This window comes from Chrysochloris asiatica, unplaced genomic scaffold, assembly GCF_000296735.1.
Source record: "Chrysochloris asiatica unplaced genomic scaffold, ChrAsi1.0 scaffold00052, whole genome shotgun sequence".
Lineage (NCBI taxonomy): Eukaryota > Metazoa > Chordata > Mammalia > Afrosoricida > Chrysochloridae > Chrysochloris > Chrysochloris asiatica.
Window position 1 is genome coordinate 6272307 of NW_006408570.1, and position 27005 is coordinate 6299311.

General features: G+C 40.0%; 1 protein-coding gene across 1 annotated transcript; it reads right to left on the reverse strand.

The window, feature by feature from the left end:
- Positions 1-11154: 11154 nt before the first annotated feature.
- On the reverse strand, positions 11155-26822 carry GKN1 (gastrokine 1). The gene is made up of 8 exons (XM_006862996.1): positions 26766-26822; positions 16669-16761; positions 14840-14893; positions 14614-14751; positions 13192-13302; positions 12541-12546; positions 12164-12305; positions 11155-11249 (listed from the first exon to the last, which is right to left on the reverse strand). The coding sequence occupies exons 1-8, from the start codon at positions 26820-26822 to the stop codon at positions 11155-11157; spliced, it is 696 nt and encodes a 231-aa protein (XP_006863058.1).
- Between the last annotated feature and the right edge of the window lie 183 nt (positions 26823-27005).

A 27005-nucleotide genomic window follows, 5' to 3' on the forward strand; every position in this document is an offset into this window, starting at 1 on the left:
ATTTGTTGAATTATAGGGTTAGTCTAATAGAAATCTGTTTGAATACATTCCTCAATCACTCACTTGTGATCATAATTTAGATAGGAAGAAATTGTTATTAGTGAATTAACTTGATTTTTTTAATGTGCATTATAGATACAGTTGCTACAGCATGCAAAACAGGAAATATACACATGACATAAGAAAGGGAGATTTTTGTATTTAAAGGGCATTTCCATTCACTGAGATATCCTCTCAGAGCTCCTACTAGATGGAAGGTTGTTTATTGTGTTTAATTTTATTGAAGACTTCTAAAACGTCTAAGGCCAAAGACAACTGAAATATACTATTATTCCCACAGCCCTGGTGTGGCACTAAAGGATAAGCGCTGGACTGCTAACCACAAGGTTGGCAGTTCAAACCCACCAGCCACTCTTGGAAACCCTATACAGGGTGACAATGAATTAAAACCTAATTGATGACATACACCACCACCAACAGTAACATTATGCATACAGAAACCAGAGTGATACGTCAGAACCTGTTGTTTCTGCTTAGAGTCCTCCAAAATCCCCACCTCATCCAGAAAAAAAGCCAGTTCTCACAAAAAATATGAAGGATTAAATTGTGTCTCCCCAAATATATGTTGGAATGTTGACCCTTATCCTGGTGTGGCACTGTGGGCTAATATGCTGGACTGAAAAGTCACTTTGAACCATAAGGTCACTGGTTCAAGCCCACCATTGCTCCTTAGAAATCCTATTGTTGTTATGGAGTACTGGAGTGGCTCTGTGGCCATTTAATATAATACAACTCCTCCCCGCTTCTAACTCTTCACTGATGACTCTTTCTTCCCTCACTTTCCTCTATTTTCTCTTTAACATATTGTAACTCATTTATTGTTTATTTTCACTTGAATATAAGCTTTCTGAAGGCCACCACTTTTGGAACTATTTTTATCTTTATCTGCTTTATTTCTAGTGTCTAGAACAATCTATCACATAGTGACCTTGTTTAGGGTCTCTGTGGCTGTCAATCTTTACGAGAGCAGAAAGGTCCCCTCTTCCTCCCACAGAGCTCCTGGTAGACTTGAACTTCCAACCTTGTGCTTAGCAGTCCAGTACTTATATTATAGTGTCACCAGGCCTCCTTGTCACATGTTGTTGCTGACATTAAGTGCCATTGAGTTGGTTTTGACTCACAGAGAATCTGCATAGGGTTTCCAAGGAGCAGCTAGTAGGTTTGAACCACTGATCTTGTGGTTAGCATTCCAGTGCTTATCCTATAGTGCCACACAAGGACTCCTGATCACATAAGTGCTCAATACTACTTGTGAAATCAATGAATGAATAGGGTTTCCAAGGAGAAGCTGGTGGGTTTGAACCACTGATATTGAGATTCAAACTGACTTTCCAGTCCAACACATTACCCTATAGTGCCACACCAGGACTCCAGCATAAATATAGAGCTGTAAATGAGACACACTATTGAAGATGCTCTTAATGATGGAATCCATTTATACTTGTGATTTCTGTGGTCCTATTGTATTCTTGTGGATCCGGGCAATATTAGGAAACAGGAATGGTTTAACAGACAAAGACTGCTGTGACTCTCTTAGGAATTATTTAAATGTATGTGCAAATCATGACAAGCTATGGATAACATTGCCAAGTATGAGTATTCCGGAACACTTAATTGTGCTCTTGAGGAATCTGTACCTGGACCAAGAGGCAGTTGTTCAAACAGAACATGGGAACACTGAATGGTTTAAAATTAAGAAAGGTGTGTGACAAGTTTGTATTCTTTCACCATACTTATTCAACCTATATGCTGAGCAAATAATCCAAGAAGCTGGGTTCTATGAAGAAAAATGTGACATCAGGATTGAAGGAAGACTCATTAACAACCTGCAATATGCAGATGATACAACCTTGCTTGCTGAAAGTGAAGAGGATTTAAAACATTTACTTATGAAGATCAAAGAGCACAGCCTTCGGTATGGATTACATCTCAATGTAAAGAAAACAAAAATCCTCACCACTGCACCAATAAACAACATTCTTATCACCGGAGAATAGACTTCATTCTTCTTGGATCAACTATCAACAGTCACAGAAGCAGCAGCCAAGAAATCAAACAACATATTGCATTAGGCAAATCTGCTGCACAAGACTTTTATAAAGTGTTGAAGAGCAAAGATATCAGCTTGAGGACTAAAGTGCGCCTGACCCAAGCCATGGCATTTTCAATAACCTCATATGCATGCAAAAGCTGGACAGTGAATAAGGAAGACCGTAGGAGAATTGATGCTTTTGAGTTACAGTGTTCAAGGAGAATACTGAAAGTGCCATGGGCTGCCAAAAGAACCAACAGATCCATTTTGGAAGAAGTGCAGCCAGAATGCTCCCTGGAGGCCAAGATGGTCAAACTTCATCTCTCATACTTTGGACATATTGTCAGGAGGGAGCAGTCTCTGGAGAAGGATATCATGTTTGGTAGGGTGGAGGGTCTGAGAAAAAGAGGAAAACCCCCAACAAGATGGATTGGCCAAGTGGCAGCATCGATGAACTCAAGCGTGGCAACAGTAGTGATGTTGGCCCAGGATTGGTCAGTGTTTCGTTCTGCTGTGCATAAGGTCGCTATGAGATGGTACCAACTCGATGGCACCTAACAACAGCAACAATGGGTTAGCATTCTTTCTCTTATGCTATAATTTTGTTGTGCTTCCTGATATTCTTGGTTGGTTAATCCTAACTTTTGAGTATTTGGGAAATGTGAAACTGAATTAATAGATATATTTATCTTTTTATAAAACAGTTCCTTGCGGGAGGAAAAATGGCTTAAAGTTCAAATTTATTAGTGAATGTTCTACAAAGATCCAGTTGCTGGAGGTTTTGAGTAAACTAATTGGTTATGTCAGAAGTTCAACTGGGAGGAGACCAGAACGATATTGGAGTCACAGGGAAGGGCTTATCTAAAATATTTGAGTTACATTTCTTCTAAGTTAGGCTGGTAACAGATATTGTCTACTCCTCTCCACCACCACTGTTGAGTTCATGAAGTCAGTAAAATGTCTTATGATGCTGTAAGCCAGCTCTTCAGCCTTTTTGCATCTCCAGATGATGATAGGCTGAGCTACAGAGGATGAGGTATGGTCTGGCATTAGTTATCCAGGTTATCCACAGGCCAAAAAAGCTAGCAGATGGGAAATTGCACAGCAGGCTTCCAAACAGTGAGTTAGAGTCCTGCAGAGAGCAGGGCTTGGCTCTGGCACAGCTCAGGAGTAGTGGTTTCTCTCTACAGACATCTCTGAGCCTGGTGTGGAATGAACTCATTTTCTTTAAACCACAGAGACATGAGTCAAATGCGGAATGCTTGAAACCACCAGCCTCAAAATCAAGCAAGAACTGAGAGGTCTCTGCCTTTTACCTTATACACACAGAAAATGTTTTTGTTTTGATTTCCATTCATATATGTCTTCCCTCATATTGTCTTCAAATTATCTTACAGCTTCTTGTGTTTTTGAGTTTTAGAAATTGTAATGAAAACATTAAGTGCAAAACGGAGGTTGTGGTGCAAACTGTTAATGCACTCAACTGTTAACTACAAGTTTGGAGGTACTTGCAAAGGCCTGGTGATCTACGTCTGAAAAACGACCCATTGAAAATCCTGTGGAGCGCAGTTCATCACGATTGGAGGAAGACTCATTAACAACCTGCGATATGCAGATGATACAACCTTGCTTGATGAAAGTGAAGAAGACTTAAAATACTTACTGATGAAGATCAAAGAGCACAGCCTTCGCTATGGATTGCATCTCAAAGTAAAGAACACAAATCCTCACCACTGGACCAATAAACAACATTCTAATCAAGGGAGAAAAAATTGAAGTTGTCAAGGATTTTATTCTTCTTGGATCAACTATCAACACTCATGGAAGCAGCAGTCAAGAAATCAAACAATGTATTGCATTAGGCAAATCTGCTGCACAAGACCTCTTTAAAGTGTTCAAGAGCAGAGATGTTAGTTTGAGGATTAAGGTGCACCTGACCCAAGCCATGGTATTTTCAATAACCTCATATGCATGCAAAAGCTGGACAGTGAATAAAGAAGACTATAGAAGAATTGATGCTTTTGAGTTATGGTGTTGGAGGAGAATACTGAAAGTGCCATGGGCTGCCAAAAGAACCAACACATTTGTGTTGGAAGAAGTGCAACCAGAGTGCTCCTTGGAGGCTAGGATGGCTAAACTTCATCTCTCATGCTTGGGACATATTGTCAGGATGGAACAGTTGCTGGAGAAGGATATCATGTTTGGTGAGGTGGAGGGTCAGAGTAAAAGAGGAAGACTCCCAGCGAGATGGACTGGTAAAGTGGCAGCATCAACGGGCTCAAGCATGGCAACAATAGAGAGGTTGGCCCAGGATTGAGCAGTGTTTCATTTTGCTATGCATAAGGTCACTATGGGTCGGTACTGACTCGATGGCACCTAACAACAACAACAACAAACATGGACAAAACATTGAGATGTGCAGGAATCATCAAAAGAAAATGGAAGAAATACACAGAATCATTGTACTGAAAAGAACTGATCATTCAACCATTTCAAGAGGTAGCATATGATCAAGAGCCTAATGTACTGAAGGAAGAAGTCCAAGCTGGACTGAAGTTATTAGTGAAAAACAAGACTCTAGGAACTGATGGAAAACCAAGTGAAATGTTTCAACAAACTGATTTAGCACTGGAAATATTCACTAGTCTGTGCCTGCAAGTTGTCAGTACAGTTACTTGGGCAACAGAATGGAAGAAATTCCTATTTGTGCCCATTCCAAAGAAAGGTGATGCAACAGAATGTGGAAATTAAGGAACAATATCATTAATATCACACGCAAGTAAAATTTTAATGAAGATCATTTAAAAGTGGTTGTAGCAGTACCTTGAAAGGGAGATGCCAGAGGTTTACTATGGATTCAGAAGAGGATATGGAATGAGGAATATAATTTCAACCAGAAAGCATAGAATACCAGAAAGATGTCTATTGTGTTTTATTGACTATTGTGAGAAATTCTCAAGATAGTCCATCTTCAGGAATAAAGTGTACATGAGATTGCTAGACCAGACATAGGTTGTTAATTCACACCCACGAGTATCTGAGCAGGATGAATTGGGGGAGGTGAGAAAGAAATCTATTCTAGGACTAGGAAGTTCAAATAAGAATACAGTCATTAAGACCATGGATGTCATCCGGGCTAGATAGTGAACCACATGCTAACTGGAGGAGGGAAAATGGGAATAAAACTCTTTACAAGCTGGACATGGCAGTGCATCTGCCAGTGTCTACTAGGTTAGGTGCCTGATTTTGTAAAATCGAATAAAGAAAACCTCACTCTCGCTAAAATGAGTACAGATTGGATTTCTTCAGTGTTTGTCGGTAAGTACTTGTGATGGCTCATTGGTGACCTCATAACCAAGAGGCAGTTGAGACACAATCGTGGTATTGACAATGTTTCTCACACTTTGCAAAAGCATTCAACTGCATAAATCACATCAAACTATGGATAACATTGGGAAGACTGAATTCCAGAATACTTAATTGTTCTCATGTGAAACCTGTACACAGAACAAGAGGCAGTCTTTCAAATAGAACACAGGATACTGTGTGGTTCAAAATCTGGAAAGATGTGTGTCAGAGTTGTATCTTTCAACAATACTTATTCAATCTGTATGCTGAACAAATAATCTGAGAAGCTGGACAATATGAAGAAGAATACAGCAACAAGATGGGAGGAAATCTCATTAACAACCTGCAATATGCAGATGACACAACCTTGCTTGCTGAAAGTGAAGAGGACATGAAGAACTTGCTGATGAAGATCAAAGAATACAGCCTTCAGTATGCATTGCACCTCAATGTAAAGAAAACAAAAGCCTTCGAAATTGGACAGATAACCCATCCTGATAAACAGAGAAAATTTGATGTTTTCAAGGATTTCGTATTACTTAGATCCACAACCTTTATAAGGATTCTTTAGCATTATAAAGAGTTAATGAGTCACTTTGAGGACTAAGGTGCTCCTGACCCAATCTCTGGTATTTTCAATCACCTCATATGCATATGAAAGCTGGACAATGAATAAGGAAAACCTAAGAAGACTTTATACCTTTGGATTATGGTGCTGGCAAAGAACATTAATAACAGTGGACTGACAGACGAACATATAAATCTGTCTTGGAAAAAGTACAATCAGAATGCTTCTTAAAATCTAGGATGGTGAGACTTCTTCTCATGTACTATGGACATATTATCAGGAGGATCCAGTCCCTGGAGGAGGACATCATGCTTGGTAAAGCAGAGAGTTACTGAAAAGAGGAAGACTCTAATGAGGTGGATTAACACTGGCTACAATAATGGGCTGAAATATAACAATTGTGAGGATGGCACAGGACTAGGCAGTGTCTTATTCTGTTGCATATGCTGACTCAATGATACCTAGTAACAACAATTTCTGATATTGCCAGTATTATTTCTCTCCCTGTACTTAGTTTGGATATACAATACTTCTTCCTAATTTTAAAAGTTGTATGCTTAACTCAATTTTCATTTCTTTTGTATGATGAACCTTAATGCTATGAACTTTTCATTAAAAAATCCTAAATTTTTGATATGCAGTGTGTTCATTATTGCACAGTACTAAACTTTTTTCTACTTTTTGTGAGAAATGTTTTCAATACCAACAAACGGTCAAGAAATCCAATCAGTACTTATTTTAGTGATAGTGAGTTATTCTTTATTCGATTTTGCATAATTGGATGTCCAACCCAGTAGACACAGGCAGATGCGCCACTGGCCACCCTGCAAATACTATCTCGAAAAAGCCCCTCCTCCAGTTCTGCAGTCTAGCCTGAATGGCTCCCATGGTCTTAATGACTGCATTTTTATTTAAAGATCCTAGTCCTAGAACAGAGTTATTTCCCCCCTTACCCCAATTCATCCTGCTCACATAACCCTGGCTATGAATCAATAATCTATGTCTGGTCTAACATTGCATGTGCCCTTTAACCCTGAAGATGGACCATCTTGAGAATTTCTCACAATTTTCATCTTGAATTTTTTTCTTTATCTCATGAATATTTAGGTGTTTCCTAAATAAAAACAAATGGAGTTACCTAGTTTTGTTTGTTGTTTAGTGCCATTGAGTGGGTTCCAACTCATAGTGACCCTTTACAGGATTTCTAAAAGTGGCTGATGAGTTTGAATCACTTGCTGTGCATTTAGCAGCCCTGAACTTATCCTACAGTGCCACACCAGGACGCCTAGTTCTGTTTGGAGGGGAATATTTATTCCATTTTAATTAAATTGAGGTCAGAAAAATGTGTCTCTATGTGTGTTTAAATGCCAGTCATTTGAAATTTGTTGTGATCTGGTTCCTGGATGGTGCAAATGGTTAGTACTTGTTTGCTAACTAAAAGGTTGATGGTTTGAGTCCACCCAGAGGCACAAGATCTAATTCCAAAAAATTATCCATTGAAAACCTTATGGAGAGGAGTCTCTGCAATATATAAGACTATAGGTGGAAGCCTGAACCACATCCAGATCTCCAGAGATGGGAATTTTCCACTTGAAAGGATGAGCAGACCAGTCTGGAGTGGCTAGAAGAACAGAAGATACTTCTTGAAAGAAAGACCTACAGGAAAAAAACAATAAAGGCACACTGACTGTTACTACAAGAACAAACAAGTTGCTTGCCCAGGAAGCATCAAGGCAAGTGGTCGGCTCCCCTCAGGGCAAACCCCCTTCCAAGACTAAGACTCAATGGGAATACACGCTCTGATTGGTGACCACGCTCAACACCGATAAGGGGAAGTGAGGGAAAAACATCAATGAAGCGGTGAGCTAAGCCCTACAATGTTCAATAGACTTCTGTGAACCTGGGTGGAGACTTGGTCAGCCAGCAGTGTGGCAAGACCAGGCGACTCTTGGGCCCAGAGTCAGTGACATAGCCACAGATGACTAGAGTAGAGAGTGAAGTGTCCAGCTGATAAGAAGAGAGGGCATATGCATAAGAACATCCATACTTGCAGATAATACCCACTTGACCTGTCTTCAATGACTGGATGATCAGAGCTCAACCAGAAGAAGAAAGAAGAGGAAAAAAAAAAGAGTAATCTGATACAATTTGGTGAACTTGACCTACACCTATGGATGCAGTAGCTCAAAAGAGGGAACAAATCCTTACAGCAAGAACCATTCCCACCCCCTCCATATACAGAGTAGACAGGGATGGACAACTTGGACATTGGCTACCCAAAATGAAGGGGCAGAAAGGCAAGAAGTGACTGGCTTACAAACTTTCAAGAGGGAACCTAGATCCAGAGGGCCTGGAGGAAGGTAGAATCTCCAGTGAGTAGTATCCAATCTGTCTAGGCGGGGCTGATGAAATGAAATGCAGATGGGTCTCTTGTGATACAATAGTGAATAATTGTTATCAGGACTGATGGTGAGGGTTGGAAATGTAAAGGTAGACGTTTTATAGCAAGGAGGGGAGTGATTAACTTTCAAGTCTAGGAGCTGAGGTTCCTAGGATCATCAACAGAGAAGAGCAGAGAGTGGGACCCTACCCAGAGAAGCAATGATGCCTGAGATGGAGGCAGAGACGATGACGTGGAGTGATGGAGCAGCTGGGGACTCTAGATCCAGAGAGGGAGAGGGACTGTGTGCTGAAGACCGGGGGTGGGGGGTGGAGGGCATAAGCAGGAACTGGCTTGAAGGAAACTGGTTTGGGTTTTGTTTTTGTCACTTGTGTGATCAGTATATGTAAATATTCCATGAATGCTTAAGAAGAATATGTATTCAGCAGTGTTCATTAAAATATACTTACTAATTTTTTTTTTAATGTTTGAATTCTTTAGCTGCTTCATATATAAACTCTTAAAAGATGTATGTTAAAACCTTCAACTAGGATGGTAGACTTGTTAATCCTTTGTAATTCTTACAAGTTTTCCCTTATGTGGTTAATAGGTGGATATATCCTAGAATTTTCATTTATTCCTAGTGAATTAACTTTTTATTCTGATTAGATAAATTCTTTTAAGAAACATGTCCTTGGTTAGCTCCCCCAATAATAGTGTATCCAGTTTTGAGTCACAGTTTTATTTCTTCTTCATTTAGATGGGTCTTCATGATAGCATGGATCTACCCACCTAAATAAAATGGAGTTGGTTTATTCATTAAGTCTCAAATGAGGACCCTACAAATGAGGAAGTTTAAAAATGAGCTAAGATAACCTTATGGTCCTAAAAGGAGAACAGGACAAAGAGAATAGGACAATCTTAAACCCACCCAGATACTTCTCTCAGGTATTAAGAAGCTGAGGCCCTAAAGGTAGAATATTTGAGGACTTTTATTGATACATTGTTTCCTTTTCCCAAAGAATGTTATCTTGATGTTAAAACAGATGAAGTGTACATCCAAATGTTGTTGTTGTTGTTAAGTGACATTGAGTCGGTTCTGACCCACTGTGACCCTGTATAGGGTTTCCGAGGCTGCAAATCTTTATGGGAGCAGAAAGCCTCATCTTTCTCCCGCGGAGCGGCTGGTAGTTTCGAACTGCTGACCTTAAGGTTCGCAGCCCGATTCGTAACCACTACGCTTCCAGAGCTCCTATATAATGTGCCTGCTCTTCATAATGGACAGGACAGTCTTGAGAAATTATTCTCTCCGTCCTCCAGACTGCTGGCTTTCTGCTGATAAAGCTTGGATCGGATCTTTCCGCGTCTCTGTGATTGACTACAGTGACGGGTGCTAAACCCTCGTTTTGATTTGGCAACATTCACAGGTTTCTTTATTTCAAATCTTTTTGAAGTTTTACCTCTCTGGTAGTGTACTTCATGTGAACAGCAATGAAATTGCATCAGGATAAAGAAAGTTATAATCATTTCAACCTAATAAGGACTGCTTTTTCCAATTGCTGGGAATCAGCATCTTTAGTATCATCAGCTAGGGTTATTTAGGAAGAGTTCATCTGAAGAACTTGGGAATGGATTAGAATTCCTTTTAGGGTGTTCAGGATTGGGCCCTAACTTTAAAAAATGAACTGTAGTTTAATATCATAATACACGACAGTTGACATCACCTTTAACTCTGAGATCCTTTTCTCATTTGGTGGAGACCCCTGGGCTACATGTGTTCTATACGACTTAATTTCTTTGGTTATTAAAGAATGGAGGCGATGGACTCTTGCACCAAATGGGGTCAAGAAGCACTGAAACTGAGATTCAGAAATACCAGACATTATCTCTTTAACTGGAAAGATGTATAACAAAGATGAAGCTCACCTATTGGTTTAACCATCTTTTGCCATGAACACAGATAGAAAGAAGGAAGTAGAATGTATAAAGGAACAGGGAAGAGATGACACAGGACCACAGGGAGAGAGGGAAATTGTCCTGGGTTGTAATGTCAATTCATTTCTTAGTTTCAGTTTTTTCTGAGACCCAGCTGTATTTCTGACCCTTATGTTATTTAAAAGCCCTGGAGGTGTAAGGGGGTTAACTCACTGAGCTAGCTGCCAACCACAAGGTCAGCAGTTTGAATCCACCAGCAGCTCTGTGGGAGAAAGATGAGGCTTTCTACTACCATAAAGATTCCCAGTCTCAGAAACACTAAATATGGTTGCTATGAGTTGGAATCAACTCAATGGCAGTGAGTTTATTTTTTATGAACTTTTGCAATAAACTCCCCTTTTTCAGCTTAAGCTAATTTGAATGGGTTTCTGTCATTGCTCATCTGAATCAGAATTGTGTACCCTGAATACAGAGCAGTCATCAGAGCAGTTTTGGAGCGGTCCCAGCACTCTGGTTCACAGTATCTGAAATCCCTGAAGGGTTTCTCTATAAGGAACAAGTCTCAAGTATAGACTAAGCGTTGGATCATGGGATTTCAATAACTGGCCACCAGTGGATGGCACTTTTAATCTTATGTGTTCAAAGTAGAAATCATAAGGAATTTTAGCATAAGCTAGATTCATGTGAAATAGGTTTATTGAAACTTAAAGAAAGTGAACATAAACGGTCGAAAGCATTTCAGAATGACATGGTAACCATTAGAACCCATTTGCTACTGTATTGTTGATGTTGTTATGTTTCTGTATGGCATGTACAGAATTTTTTTTTTTTTTAGTTCTCCAATGTTCTTCCACAGAAGGAAATGTTCAGAACCCAGAGTACATTAGCATTGAAGCAGTGTCCTGAGAAAAAGAACAGGCTTGCCCCTGAATCAAATAAAAGAAGAAGCCAACATCAATGTCTTTGCAAAGACTCTTTTCTTTTTCCCCATCTCTCTACCTCTCTTTCTCTCTCACACACACACATAAGCTCTGGATAAAAAGGATAATTATCTTGTGGAAGTACTCAATTCAGAGATGCAGAAAGTTGTTTTTAAGACCTCAGGTTGTACTTTATTTTGTGTTAACTACTCTTTAAATGTCCCAAAATGAACTGATTATTATTATTTTATTGTTGTTAAGTGCCATCAAATCAATTCTGACTCATAGTGACCCTGTATAGGGTTTCTGAGGAGTGGCTAGTGAGTTTGAACCTTGTGGTTAGCAGTCCAGTGCTTATCCTACAGCGCCATACCAGGACTCCATTCTTAGAGCTATTAAAAGTCAATAGATTTTATTGGCATTATCTTTTTATTTGGAGTCCTGGTGTGGTGCTGTAGGATAAGCACTGGGCTGCTACCTGCAAGTATAAGCCTATACAGGGTCGCTATGAGTTGGAACTTACTCGACAACACTTAACAACAACAGTTTTTCTTTAACCATCTTTGTATTCTTTTGAGTAAATCTCAAGTTTACTTCAGATACACCCTTGCAAGCAATAGTCCATCAAGTTTAAGAGCACAGAATTCAGAGTTACACTGCTTAGGATTAACCCGGGCAAGGACTGTGTGGCTTGAAAATTACTTAATTGTTGGATGCCTCAGTTTACTCATCCATAAGGTGGGGCTAACAATAGAATTGTTATGAGGAGCAAATGAATTAACATACTAAAGTGCCAGACACAGACAGAGCTTTTTGCTTATCATGCCCCCTGCGATTCGAGCCCTCTTTGGATGTGCCCAAGGACAGTCTGACAAATCCAAGAGCACGAATTTGGAGTGCACAGTAGGGCTGTTACTCACCTTGCATCTCCTCAGCTGTGTATGTTGGAATCTTTCTGCACATGTTAGCGATGGAGTTTCCAAACTTGCTTAGATCATCTACTTGATTAGGATTAATTGAGTACATCAGACCCTTGGGAGGTGGTCCTCCTGGTCCCTTACCCTGAAGTTGAATAGGGAGAACATAGGGGGAAAGGAAGGTAGAAAATGGATGCCAATTTCAGTGGTTTGTTGAGTACAAGACAAGTGAGCATTGTTTGACTATAATTTTTCCATAATCGAGATGAAGAAGAATCAATTGCAGCTCTGTCTCTTTCAGAATTTCTAAGTGTCCCAAAGGGTTAGAAACCGCAGGATCTTATAAAAGCAGATGCCCCAAGCTAAAGTTATTTTGAAACTTGGATCTCATTCGATCATTTAAGATTCCTTGGGTGGGGCTATGAGAGAATCACCTTCTGAGAACTTAGTTTCTTTTTGCTAACTTGTCAATCCATGAAAGGTATCTGTTTATCAGTTATAATAATAGGAGCTCAGGCTCATATTTTAGAGTTCTCTGGATTCTTCCTTCCCTCCCACCTCAAGTAGTGTTGCCAGATAAAATAGAGGCTGCCCAGCTACATCTGAATTTCAAATAAATGTCAAATTTTCACCTGCATTACACAGGAGATACTTGTACTAAGCAATTACTCATTGTTTACCTGTAATTAACATTTATCTTGCATCCTGTATTGTTATTTGCTAAATTTGACAACCCTAATGGAAACCATTGCTTCTCCAAAGGTCATAGTCTTCTCGAGTCTTGCTTAGCCCCCATAGAGGCAGGTGTGACCAACAGCATTTGAGTGTGATGGAAGCTACCTCCCTTAGACAATTGCTTCTCATTGGCCTCCCTCTCACTCTTCCTTTTTGGGTGCTGCTTACAACCCCAGACTATGATCAAGATGGGTGGAGCAACTGAAACTTTCTTATTATTTACTGTTTTTATTTCATAAGACCACCCCTCACCAAAATTAAAGACTTAAAAAAAAAATTTTTTTTTTTTTTTTTACCTTATTTTCCTTGACCATTGCCTCCAGGGCATGAATGGGGGGTACAACATCCTTGTTTATTCTATGCACAATGCATAGCTTCTTCGCAAAGAGTCGGGTTGCAGCAAAGCCCTGTTAAGGAGATGGTGGGAAGTGAGATGCATGTCCTCCAAGGAGCTGTCCTCATCAGAAATCAGTTCCACCAGCAGAGAGAAATGGAACCCCAACAACAGGATGAAGGGGAATAAGAGCACTGGATATGGTTGTGTTTTGTAAGCAGACTTATTTTGTCAGGGTAGAGAGCAAGATCTTTGAGGGCAAAGACCCAATGTCTAATGTGTTGCCTTACTGCCCAGGTTCTAACATTGTAAGTGTTAAGAATCACTCAATATGTATCTGCTTAGCTGAAGTGAATCTTAGCAAATGCTATCACATCACAATCTTCTTCAGTCCTCACAAAACCTCAAGCAGGAAGGCAATACAGAAGTTCATTTTTTAATTGATCAGTTGCTAAAACCCAATTTAAAAATTGCCTTTTAAAACATGCATTTGTTAAGAAGCTTAAGAGATGGGTCTCCTACCTACCGTTTTTTTTTCTTCTCCCCCTGCCCTTACCAATTAATACTGTCATTTGCATTTCCTTTAGACATTCTGAGTTACAGATGAAATATCAACATCTGTCTTTTCAGAAGGAAATTGAATACCCAGTGAAATGGGGTGAGACTTTGGCGGCAATCATATTGTACGGGCCTTACATTTTTGAACATCTTGGAAGACAGGCCAAGGGATTTGGTATTTGATACAGTTGTCTTGTTGTTATTAAGTGTTGCGAATTGGTTCTAACTCATAGAGACTCGGTATAGGGTTTCTGAGTAGGTGGTGGGTTTGAATTGTTAGCAGTCCAGTGCTTTTCCTACAGCAGCACACTAGGTCTCATAGCTGTCTTCTTGTTGAGTCGGTTCTTACTCATAGTGGCCCTTTATAGGGTTTCTGAGACTGGCTGATGGATTTGAACTGTGGACACTGAGGTTAGCAATCCAATGCTTACCCTATTATTGTTAAGTGCCATCGAATCAATTCCAACTCATAGCAACCCTGTGTAGGGTTTCCAAGGAGCAGCTGGTGATTTTGAACTGCCGACCTTGTGGTTCACAGTCCAGTGCTGATCCTACAGCACCACACCAGGAATCCAATCCTATGGATCCTAATAGCCACTAACTTGATTTGAAGCTTAACTGTCTGTAGTAAACTTATTAACAGCAGTTGTATCTAAGGAATGAAATAATGAGCAAACAGGACCCCTTTAATCTGTTTTAACTGTGTGTAGTTGGAATTTATCTTAGTTTTATTTTTTTATGGTTTGCATGAATTTTTTTTTTTTTAGGTTAATAAAGAAACACACTGTTTTTAGAGAATAGAAATTGTGTGTTGGTTACAACCTACATTTCTATAGTCCCAGAGGGTATTCCAGGAGTTCCAGCCATTGTTGTTGTCCACGTTGGCCATGTTATGTTCATTATTGACACTGATTGACTGCTGCCCACTACCAGCATTGCTGTTGTCACCGTTGACGTTGATGTTCTGCGATTGATAAGAAGTTGAGAATGATTTAATACCACATTTCTCTGCAAATGTGTTTTGGTAATAAACGTTCAGACATGCGACTTACGTAATCAGCAAGGGCAGGAGCTAGAAAGACTCCGAGAAGGCCGGCAAAGAAAATCTGCAATCACAAAGCAAGTTGGCTTATTGTTATATGACAAAATAATCTCACTTCTACTTCTTCTAGCAATGCTTATGAAAAATATTTACTAATTTTGTGCTCTGTTGAGTAGTTTGCCTTTTCTTATTCTTCATTTTTAACTTTTTTTTTTTAACCATGGAAAGTTTTAATGATAATATAGAATTATAAATATGAATTATACTGGTGTGGCACCGTAGGATAAGAACTTGACCTCAAGTCAGTTTGAACCTCAAGGTCAGTGGTTCAAACTCACCAGCCACTCTTTGGAAACATTATACAGGGTCACTCTGAATAAGAACCAACTCAACAGCACTTAACAACAACAATGTGCTACATAATTTTGGAGTAGCGGTACAAATGATTAATAAGGTTGGACTACTATTTTACTCAGAGTGCCTGGTGATCTACTGCTGAAAAATCCACCATTCAAAGCCCTATGGAGAGCAGTTCTATTCTGACAAACATGGAATTGCCACGAATGAGAATCAACTCAATGACAAATGGGCTATATGGTTTAAAAAAATTTTTTTTTTTTTATGTAAGCCTTATAAAAAACTGGTGAAGCCTCAGTATAGTAAAAAATAAATTTGAAATGAGTAGCATACATTATATGAAAATAGTTGTAAGTTTTGAAAATGACATCTGAAAATGATTTGCTTATTTTCCTATATGTTCCAGGATGCTTCCCTCCCCTTGACAACATTATTGCTGTTGTTATGTGCCGACTCACAGCGACCCTGTACAGGGTTTCCAAGGCTGTAAGTCTTTATGGGAGCAGAACGCCTCATCTTTCTCCTGCGGAACAGTTGGTAATTTCGAACTGCTGACCTTGAGGTTCACAGCCCGACTCGTAACCACTACGCTACCAGAGCATACTTCAGGTGATTTCAGAAGCAGGGTTCAAGGCAAACTTTTCTACTCAGGAGATCTATTTTCCAGCATAGAATGTGACAGTACAAGTCTTCATCATTTGTTTTGTTAATAAGCTTTTTATTTTGCCTGACCATACTCAGGAATTTTGTTCAAAAGAGGAATTCAGGAAGGTGGGAAAGTATCTGGCACTTTCTACGACTTTGGGACTCCTTTTTCTTTGCCAAGACCTGAATCATGAGATCGGGAAATTAAGTTGATTAAGGGCAGCCTGGCCTAAAATGCTCAGACAGCTGTCTACCACTAGCCCTCTCTTAATCACACATACATGACCACCATTGTACAGTCCATTACAAGGAACTCTGGTGCCGTAGTGGTTACGAATCAGGCTGCTAATCTCACGGTCAGCAGTTCGAAACTACCAGCTGTTCTGTGGGAGAAAGACGAGGCTCTCTGCTCCCGTTAAGATTTACAGCCTTGGAAACCCTATGCAGGGTCGCTATGAGTTGGAACCAACTCCACGGCACGTAACAACAACAACACAGTCCATTAAGTCTCATAACTACCCTGTAGGTAAGAGTAGAACTCCTCCATACACTGGTAATCTTTATGGGTGCAGACTACCTTCTCTTTATTTTGGTGGCTGGTAGATTTGAACCACTGACCTTTTAGTTAGCAGCACAATACTTAACCCATTGTGCAGCAAGGCTCCTTATCCTTCCCTATAGAGGTGCTTGGAAATGCCACATTTCCATGAATAGAAAACAGAGAGAGTGTTTAAAAAATGTTCGCATTATAGTGATATTGCCTTATGAAGCAGACCTATCTCAGAATAACAGTCTTCCCCTCTATAGTAATAAATTCAAAAGGCGGAGTCTACTCACTGTGAGCTTCATCTTGTCTTCACCCAAGCAGTGGAGCAGAGGAGAAGGCAGGCATGGACTTGGGATGGAGAGCCTCTGGTATTTGTACTTGTTCTGCTTTACTCAAGCTAGGTGGGACAAGGTGGGGTCACAGACTTATCCTTCTTCCCCGTATCTTGCCATGACACAGCATATCAGGAAGTCTTCCGGAATATCCACCTGGTTAGCAAGGCACTTTGACATGGAATCATTCTGACTCATCATCTGTTGAAGGTGAAGGTATCACAATGTGATTGATGATATGCTTTATGATAACTTCTGGTCCAGTTGCAGCTGTGGGTGTGAGTATTTTATACCTGATTTTACACAGATTCTGAGAAAGAATAATCCCTAAAATCAAACAAGACTTAGATGAAAAATCATGTACACACTGGACCTGGCAGATAGCAGCTCCTGGAAAAATATGGGGAGGGTTCCCTCTTCTTACCTTTACCTGAATCCATTATAATGGGTTTGCTTAGACTAAACATGCTCTATTACCTAAAAACAAACAAATAAAGCCACTGTTGCCACGGAGTCAGTTCTGACTCATGGAGAGCCCATACGCCTATCTGTGTCAGAATAGAATTGTGCTCCACAGGGTTTTCAATGGCTGATGTTTTGGAAGTAGATCATCAGACATTTCTTCTAAGGTGCGCTGAGAGGACTTGAACTTCCAATCTTTTGGATAGCAGCTGAGCATGTTAAACATCTGCACCACCCAGGGGCTTTGTTACTTATTCCCAAAAAACTTATTCCCTTTTCTGTAGTTCTGAGTTCTCTCAAAGGTAGCACCATACTTCAATTAGCAATGTGGGTGCTGTGTTTAACTTTTTTGTTTTATCCCATATCCTGTTAGTTACAAAGTTACGAACACTTGTTTTTTCATCTCTGAATGCCTATCAACTATTGCCATTTCCACAGTTTTTCTCACCTGAACTTTTACAAAAGTTGTGCAATTGATCCTTCTGGTTACCAGTCTTATACATTCCAGTGCATTTTCTCTGCTTTCTCTAGGGCTGTCTTTCTGAAGTACACATATAAACTTTATCGTGTAGGCTGCTTAGAAACTTTCACTGGCAGCCTACAAGACAAAGTTCAAACTCACTAGAATGGCATCCCAAATCCTTTGTAATAAGGTTTCCAAACCTCCCCAGCTGTATCTGCCACTACATCGAGCCATGCATCAATGTGTCCTCTCAAACTGTATGAACTTGGCCAGCTCATAATTGTATTATGTAATTACCCTTCATTTTGCAATCTGATGTAATTATTCTATGTGTTGTAAATACTAATCTTGATGAGACAAGATTAGAGGCAGTTACATTAATGAGGCAGAATGCATTCTACAGGGGTTCCGTTGTATTTTGAGTCAATCTCTTTTCAGACAGGAAAGAGATTAAACAAGTGAGCTGAGATCAGAGGGACCTGACTATGACCAGGCAAGAAGAGCTGGGAGTTCTCTGGACCTCAGTCCAGGTGCTGAAAAGCCCTTAGACCCAGGATAAGATGGATTCTATGACACCTGGAGATCTTCAAGGATTGCTGAATCTACAGACGTTGAAAAGAGACCACGGCTTTCCTCCAGAGTATAACAGAAAGCTTTCCCCTAGAGCAGGCAGCCTGAATTTGGAATTCTAGTACATAGTGAATTATGAGCTGGGCTGCTAACCACAAGATCAGCGGTTTGAACCCACCACCCTCTCCATGGGAGAAAGATAAGACTTTCTGCTCCCGCAAAGATTTACAACCTGGAATACCCTATACAAGGTCATTCTGGTTAGGAACCAACTCGAAAGCACATAACAACAACAAACTGTGAGAATACATTCCTGTTTGTTAAAGCCCTCCACTTGTGGTAGGTATTTCTATGGTAGCAAATCTAGATAGCCAGGACAGAATTTTATACAGTGAGAGGGGTGCTACTCGATCAGATACTTAAAATGGGTAAGTGGCTTTGAAATTGGGTAATGTGTACAAGCTAGAAGAGTTTTTGCAAGTGCCATGGGCTGCCAAAAGAACCAACAGATCTCTGTTGGAAGAAGTGTAGCCAGAGTGCTCCTTGGAGGCCAGGATGGCAAGACTTGATATCTCATTCTTCAGACATATTGTCAGGAGAGACTAGTCACAGTCATTGGAGAAGGATAGCATGTTTGGTAAGGTGGAAGGTCAGAGAAAAAGAGTAAGACCCCCTCCAGTGAGATAGATTGGCAAAGTGGCAGCATCAATGGGCTCGAGCATGGCAACAATTGTGAGGTTGGCTCAGGATCGGGCAGTGTTTTGTTCTGTTGTGCATAGGGTCACTATGAGTTAATACCGACTTGAGGGCACTTAACAACAACAACTAGTAAAAGCCCACCACTTATCTGTCACTTTGTCATGCTGTAGTGGCTTATGTATTGCCAGGGTGTTGGAAGCAATGCTACTGATGTTTTAAAGACCAGCAGGGTCAACCATGGTACACAGGTTTCAGTGGAGTTTATGGACTAATACAGATTAAGAAGAAGGAGACACAGACCACTTCTGAATGGTTAGTCTTTGAAAACCTTATGAATAGCAGTGGAAGATATAGTGCCAGAAGGTAAGCCTCTCAAGTTGGAGGGCACCCAAAATATGACTGGAGAAGAGCTGCCTTCTCAAAGTAGAGTAGAATTCAATGATGTGGATGAAGTTAAGCTTTGGGGGCCTTCATTTGCTGATAGAGCACAACTCAGAATGAGAAGCAACAGCTGCAAACATCCCTTAAGAATTGGAATGTAAAATACAGGACGTATGTATCTAGGAAGATTGGAGGTTGTCAAAATGAAATGAAATGAACAAAAGACTAATATCCTAGGCATAAGATGAAATGGACTGTATTGGCCATTTTGAAGCAGACAATCCTATAAATTATTATGTTGGAAATGAGAAAGTGAAGAACAATGCTGTCCATATATCTACAAGTAAGACCAGTAAATATTTGCACACCAACCACTAAAGATGATGAAATTGAAGAACTGTACCAACTTCTTCAGTCTGAAATTGATCACATGTGGAATCAAGGTGATTGGTAATTACTGGTGATTGAAATGAGAAAGTTGAAAACAAAGAGGAAAGACCTGTAGTTGGAAAATAAGGCCTTGGTGATAAAACTGACGCTGGATATCACACAATAGAATTTTGCAAGACCAGTAACTTATTAGTTGCAAATATCTTTTTAAAATGACATAAAAGGTGACTACATACCTGGACCGCCCCAGATGCAATACACAGGAATCAAATTGACTACATCTGTGGGAACAGATGATGGAGAAGCTAAATATCATTAGCCAAAATGAAGCCATGGGCAAACTTTCAAACAGACTTTCCATTACTCATATGTAAGTCCAGAATCAAGCTGAAGAAATTTAAAACAGCTCCACGACAGCCAAAATATGACCTTGAATATATCCTATCTGAATTTAAAGACTACCTCAAGAACAGATTTGGTGTATTACCCACTAACACTAGAAGAATAGAAGAGTTGTGGATGACATCAAGAACATCATACAGGAAGAAAACAAAAGGTCATTAAAAAGAAAAGGAAAGAAAGAAAAGACCAACGTGGATGTCAGAAAAGACTCTGAAAATTGCTCTTGAGCATAAAGAAGCTAAAGCAACGGGAAGAAATGATGAAGTAAAAGAGCTGAACAGAAAATTTCAAAGGGCAGCTTGAGAAGACAAGGTCAAGTAAGATAACAAAATGTGCAAAGACTTGTTAGAAAACAAACTGATGCTGTGCTGTGCCCTCGCTCAACTATCTATCTAAAGCAATTAGAAAACCAAAAGGGAAAAGTATGCTCAACATGCCTCAAACTGAAAGCACTGGGAAAAAAAAAATTCAATTCTAAGCTTTTAATATTGAAGGATTCTATGGTCAAAATATTAAACATCAAAAGAAGATGGAAGGAATACAAAGTCACTGTACCAAAAAGAATTGGTCAATAATGTTCAAACATTTCAAGACGTATCATATGACCAAGAACCAACTTTACTGAAGGAAGAAGTTCAGGCAGCACTTGGTGAAACACAAGGCTCAAAGAATTGACAGAATGCAAATTGAAACCTTTCAACAAACTGCTGCAGTACTTGAGGCACTCACTCATGTATGCCAAGAAATTTGGAAGACATCTACTTGGCCATCTGATTGGAAGAAATCCATATTTGTGCCCATTCAAAAGAAAGGTGACCCAATGGAATGCAGAAATCACTGAACGATATCGTTAATATCACATGCAAGTAAAACTTTGCTGAAGATCATTCAAAAATGACTGTAGCAGTACATCAACAAGGAGCTACCAGAAATTCAAGCTGGATGCAGAAAAGAATGTGGAATGAGGGATATCATTGCTGATGTCAAATAAATCTTGGCTAAAAGTAGTGAATACCAGAGAAAAATGTTTACTTGTGTTTTATTGACTATGCAAATGCATTTGATTGTGGGAATCATAGAAACTATGGATAACATTGTGAAAAATAGATATTCCAGAACACTTTATTGTGCTCATGAGAAATCTGTACATAGACCAAGAGGCTTCAATGAAACATAAGAAGGGGATATAGAATGGTTTTAAATCAGGAAAGATGTGTGCTAGGGTTGCATCTTTTCACCATATTTATTCAATCTGTAAATTGAGCGAATGATCTGAGAAGCTAGATTATATGAGCACGAACATGGCATCAGGGTTGGAAGAAAACTTATTAACAACCTCACTTGCTGAAATCAAAGAGTACTTGGCATAATTACTGATGAAAACCAAAGAATACAGCCTTCAGTATGGATTGCACCTCACAGCTGGACTAATAAATAACATCATGGTTGTTGTTGTTGTTGTTGTTAAGTGCCGTGGAGTCGGTTCCGACTCATAGCGACCCTACACACATCATGGTAAATGAAGAAAATAAAATTCCTCACAGCTGGACTAATAAATAACATCATGGTAAATGAAGAAAAGATTTTGCTTGGATCCACAATCAACAGTATTGGAAGCTGTAGTCAAGAAATCAAATGATGTATTGCATTAGGCAAATCTGCTGCAAAAGACCTCTTTAAACATTCAAGAGCAAAGTCATTAGTTTGAAGACTAAGGTGCGCTGACCAAAGTCATATTTTCCATCGCCTCATATGAATGTGAAAGTTAGACAATGAATTAGGGAGACCATGGACAAATCGATACATTTGAATTATCATGCTAGGAAAGAATATTGAAAGTACCATGAACTGCCAGAAGAAAAAACCCCAAAAAACACATCTGTGTTGAAATAAGTGCAGCCAGAATGCTCCTTGGAAGTTGGGGATGGAAGATTTTATCTTTTATGCTTTTGACATACTGTTAGGAGGGACTAACCCCTGAGAAAGATACCAAGCTTAGAAAAGTGAAGCGTCAGTTAAAAAGAGGAAGGCCCTCAACAAGATGGATTGACATAGTGGCAGCAATAATGACCTCAAACATAACAATTGTAAGGACGGAGCAGGCCTGGGCAATGGTTTGTTCTGCTGTGCACAAGGTTGCTATGAATTGGAACCTACCCAATGGCACTTAGCAACAGTAACTACAATAACAATAAAAGTTTATATTACCTTGAAGAGTCTGTTGGTGAAATTATGGATGTTAGAGACAATTGCAGTGAAAGCTCAGTTGGAAGTGAGAAGAGACACACCACCGAAGATGATGCAGACAGTGAGAAGCAATGGTACAGAAATAGCAGCAACAGAACCAGAAGACAGCAAAGGAGCCAATTCATGAAGTAAGAACGTAGTGCCTTCAGGTCAATGCTTACTGAGATGGGGTCAGCTGGGGCTGAGGAGGTGGGTTTATCACTCAGAAGGACCAGAGGACTGGCACCATCCAATGCCCTGGTAACAGAGTTGCCATATATAATTTTTTCCCATTTGTAATGGAAATGTCTACCTGTGTCTGTTCCACCATTGTTCTTTGGAAACATGTAACTTGTATTCCAGATTCACAGATGAAAAGGAATTTTGCCTCAGAGGAATTTGGATTTGGAGTTGTTTTAAGACTTTGGGAATGATATGCTAGGGTGGGTGAATGTGTTTACATGTGGAAACAACATGAATTTTTTTGGAAGCCAGAGCTTGGAATGTTATGAATTAAATTGATGAACAATAGTCATGCTGTCTCTGTTTAATTCTTTTGTATCTCAAAAGAGATTGAATCAAGTACAACCTAATTCTGTAGTAGGTTGCCCCCAGCCTCATTAACAGCATAGAAGTGAAGGTTTACAACACATAGATTAATTACATCAGATGAGCACTGATCACATCATGGGAAGTGATGATATTATATTAGATCTCATCATGGGGTTTTTACTACATCTTACCTACCTAACCAAGGAGCTCCGGTAGCATAGTGGTTACAAATCGGGCTGTGATCCTCAAGGTCAGCAGTTTGAAACTACCAGCTGTTCCGCAGGAGAAAGATGAGGCGTTCTGCTCCCGTAAAGATTTACAGCCTCAGAAACTCTGTACAGGGTCACTATGAGTCGGAACTGACTCCATGGCACAAAACAACAACAACCTACCTAACCACTGAGAATTCAGGCCCAGTCAAATAGACACAAAACCTTACTATCACAATTTATTTTGCTTTCCTGCACTTTCGTAGAAACTGAAGCTGTTGTCATCATAGGTGCTGAATCTCATCAAACTCTAATCTATCATTATCCCCTTTGGAGACTTTCCTGAGCCCTTGGTTATCCTCCTGTGACTGGGTTGGATGATTGCATCATGATGATGTTCATTATCAACATCTTTCTCACAATGTTGGTATAAGTGCCTTAGTGTAGCTGGGGTAAGGTTTTGTTCATGTTTTTAATATGTCCACTGATTTATTTCTAAGGCATCTTTAGTAGCAAAAGAACAATAAATCAGGTGGGAGACAGACAACTGTGAAGAGGGCTTCATCAGTATTAGGACCGTCATAGCATGGCAAAATCAAAGACAGGAAAGCATAGTCTTGACCTTTAAAATCAGCCTTGGCACAATGGCGTGGCAATTAGCAATTATATATGTCATACCTTATCAAGGACTCGAGGTTGCTGTGTTCTACAAAGAGCTAGGAAATGTTGGCCTGGACGGTGCTTCTTGACAAAAAAAAATTTAGATAATAGTTCTGCATCTAATAATCTAACTCTTGAGGGTTTGTGATTACATTTGCATATCAAATGTGCTAAGAAATCTGTAGGGGAGAAATCTATCTCACATGGTTCCATCCAGGTTTTCCTAAACTTATTTGATCACATAACTCAGTTGCTTTCTTTTTTCTTTTATTTATTTCTTCAAACATCTACTAACATCCCTTGTGGACATTTTCATTAAGGGAACAATTATTATGCTGTCTCTGAGTAGATATTTTGACTGAAAAATTGATTTGAGGAGCAACTGGTTGGAACCATTCAAGAGACCTAGATTCTATTCTTCCTGATGTCAACAAGTCATTCCCCCTTTTTAAAAGGAGAAGAGAATCCCCCTTCATATAAGATCATTATTTCTGAAGTTTGAATTCATAAATCAATACAAAATCAAGTCAGTTTTTATCCTCTAGCTTGAACATTTTCTCTTTGCAATTCAGATTTTACAAAGGAGCCTACTGAGCATCATATATGTGTCCAGCATCATATATGTGTCCAGCACCACACCAGGACTCCTTAGGTTTTATGGAGGTGACAAAATGTTGACATATTCTGTCTTCCTTCCATTGGAGGGCATGAGACATACAAAACAAAACTCTCAGGGCAAGAGGGAACAAGAGACTTGTTCATGCTTCCTTAGGGCTTTTGGCCTTGGTTGTGAGCTGGACTGAGGTGGGGATTACTCCCTGTGTCCCCCCACAGAGAGACGAGTTTCTTCCACCTGAACACCCTTATCTGCAGGGAGACTCCCTTACTCCACTCCACCCTGTGGGCCAGCTGGCTGTGATGACACATCAAGGGAGTCCCTGGTGATGGTGTGGTGCCAGTGGCCTAGGGTTTGTGTGAGAAAGAATGACCCATGAGTAAATAGGGCCTGCCCTGTCCACAGAGATTGATGCTAGGTCATGCCAAGAACTAGCCTCTATCACGATTTTATCTCACAATCCACACACACCCAAGGCTTCACTTCGTTCCACACCCTGTCATGCCGAGGTCTTTGGGAACTCCCTTTATGTGCAGCAAACTGGGCATATAGTCTGTGTTTGATATTTAAATACCCTTTTGCTGGAGGGACTTTTAGAGATTTCCCTCAGAAATCAGACTTTTTATTCTCCCTCATTTTCTCTGAGTCAAAGACAAAGTTCTCATCAGACATTCTTATTCGAGATTCCCTCTTCTCTTTAGATGTATTGATGACTGACCTAGCGCTATCATCAACCCCAACAAAGTCCTCAGTAATCCTATCTTCCTTTGAATTCTTACCTCATTTTCATATTTTTGGACTCGGATAATCCTCTAGTTGTTGCTAGATGCCATCAAGTCACCTCTGGCTCATGGTAACTTACATGTCACAGAAGACATGTCCCCTGGCCCTGTGCCACCATCTTCATGATGCTTGCTGTGATTGAGCCTGTTGTTGACAATTGTGTCAGTCCATCTCCTTGAGAGTGGCCCTCATTTTTATTGACTCTCTGCTTTTCCAAATATCATCTCATAGTATAATTTATATGCTTGAATTTGGATGCCCCTTCCTGAAGAGATTCTGTCTCAGTCTCCTTGCCTTTTTATTGTTTTTCTAACCTGTTTGATGATCTTTGTGATGACCCTAAGTGAGGTGATTCATTGGGAGGTCTTCATCTGGGAAATGGGAAACTTTATGCCTCCCCCTGTCCTCCCTAACTTCATGGTCTTTGTTTACCAGCCTATAGTTAAGACTAGTTACAGTTCTCACAGCTACAGCCCCCAGCTCCTGGGGCAGAGAGGTGTACTCTGCTCTAGTACTTGTGGCCAGAAATGACACATCTAAACAAGTGGCATTTGTTGTTGTTTTATGTGCCGTGGAGTCGGTTCCGACTCACAGCGACTCTGCATAGAGTTTCCGAGGCTGTAAATCTTTGCGGGAGCAGAAACCCTCATCTTTCTCCTGCAGAACAGCTGGTAGTTTTGAACTGCTGACTGTGAGATTAGCAGCCCGATTCTTAACCACTAGCTACCAGAGCTCCTTAAATAAATGGCATTAGGAAAGTATAAAATAAAAAAAAATTGCAGTTATTGTTACAAAGCTTCTTCTAAATTTAGCAAATTCATGCGTATTAAATCAGGAGTCCTGGTGTGGCACTGTGGGTTAATGCACTGGACTGCAAAGTTGGTTTGAATTGCAAGGTTGGCTGTTCAAGCTCACCAACCACTTCTAGGAAATCTTATACAGTGTTGCTATGGGTCTGAACTGACTCGATGGCACTTACCAACAGCAACAACTAAATCAGTGGTTTTTATATAGAAGGGAAATTCTTTTCAAATTACAACAAAGTAGAGGAAGCTCTTTCTCACAGCATCACAGAACATTTTCATTTTATGGTTTCATCTGGAACTATTGCCACCCAAAATATAACTCTGCCTTTCTGTTGCTGCTTATATATGTCTGTCCAACTGTTTTTGCCAAACTTTCTGGATCCCCTCAGAGCCCAGTAATGATATATTATGCCTCAGACCAGCTATTACCTCGAGTATTAGAATGTTATAAGCACGATTTGGAAAGAATTTGCTCAAAGATAATCTCCTGAGTAATGACATCATCTATATAAGATATATAAAATTAGAGCTAAAATGGGTGTTGGTAATAACTTCATTTTTATCATACTGAAGGACAATCAAACCTGGTTAAGTACTTGCATTTTGAGAAGCATTTTGAGAAGATACGCCCATTTGAGGAACAGAAATCCTCAAATGATGGCAAAATGTTGCTGTCTAATGGCTCCCTGCCTAATTCAGGACTAATAACACGTGTACCTCCTGCAGAGATCTGATTCAGGCAGTTGAATGAGAATGGTGTCAAAGCATTCATATTCAAGGTGACGTCATGTCATTCTACCCCTGCAATCAGGTCTGGAAAAGACTGGGCTGCTTACCGAAAGATGAAAAGTAAATCCCAAATTGCTGGGACCAACGGTCGACTGCAGAAGCATATCTGGAGCCCAGGTCTGGTGAGGAACTGTGGCCCCCACACCACTGTCTTCTATGTCTTCCCAGGAAGAAGAGGCCAAAGTACAGGACTTGCCCTAAGGTCACTGGACAATGACCTGCGGCTCTGATTCTTTGCCTCTGCTTCTGGATAACTGCTCCGAACTGGTATCCTTTTCTACATCTGA

Coding starts and splice junctions, on each gene's coding strand:
- GKN1 (XM_006862996.1), bottom strand. CDS start 26,822: ATGCTTCTGCAGTCGACCGTTGGTCCCAGCAATTTGGGATTTACTTTT. Junction 16,762..26,765: donor GATTTACTTTTCATCTTTCG/GTAAGCAGCCCA, acceptor TGAGTAAAGCAG/AACAAGTACAAATACCAGAG. Junction 14,894..16,668: donor AAGACAAGATGAAGCTCACA/GTGAGTAGACTC, acceptor TTGTGATTGCAG/ATTTTCTTTGCCGGCCTTCT.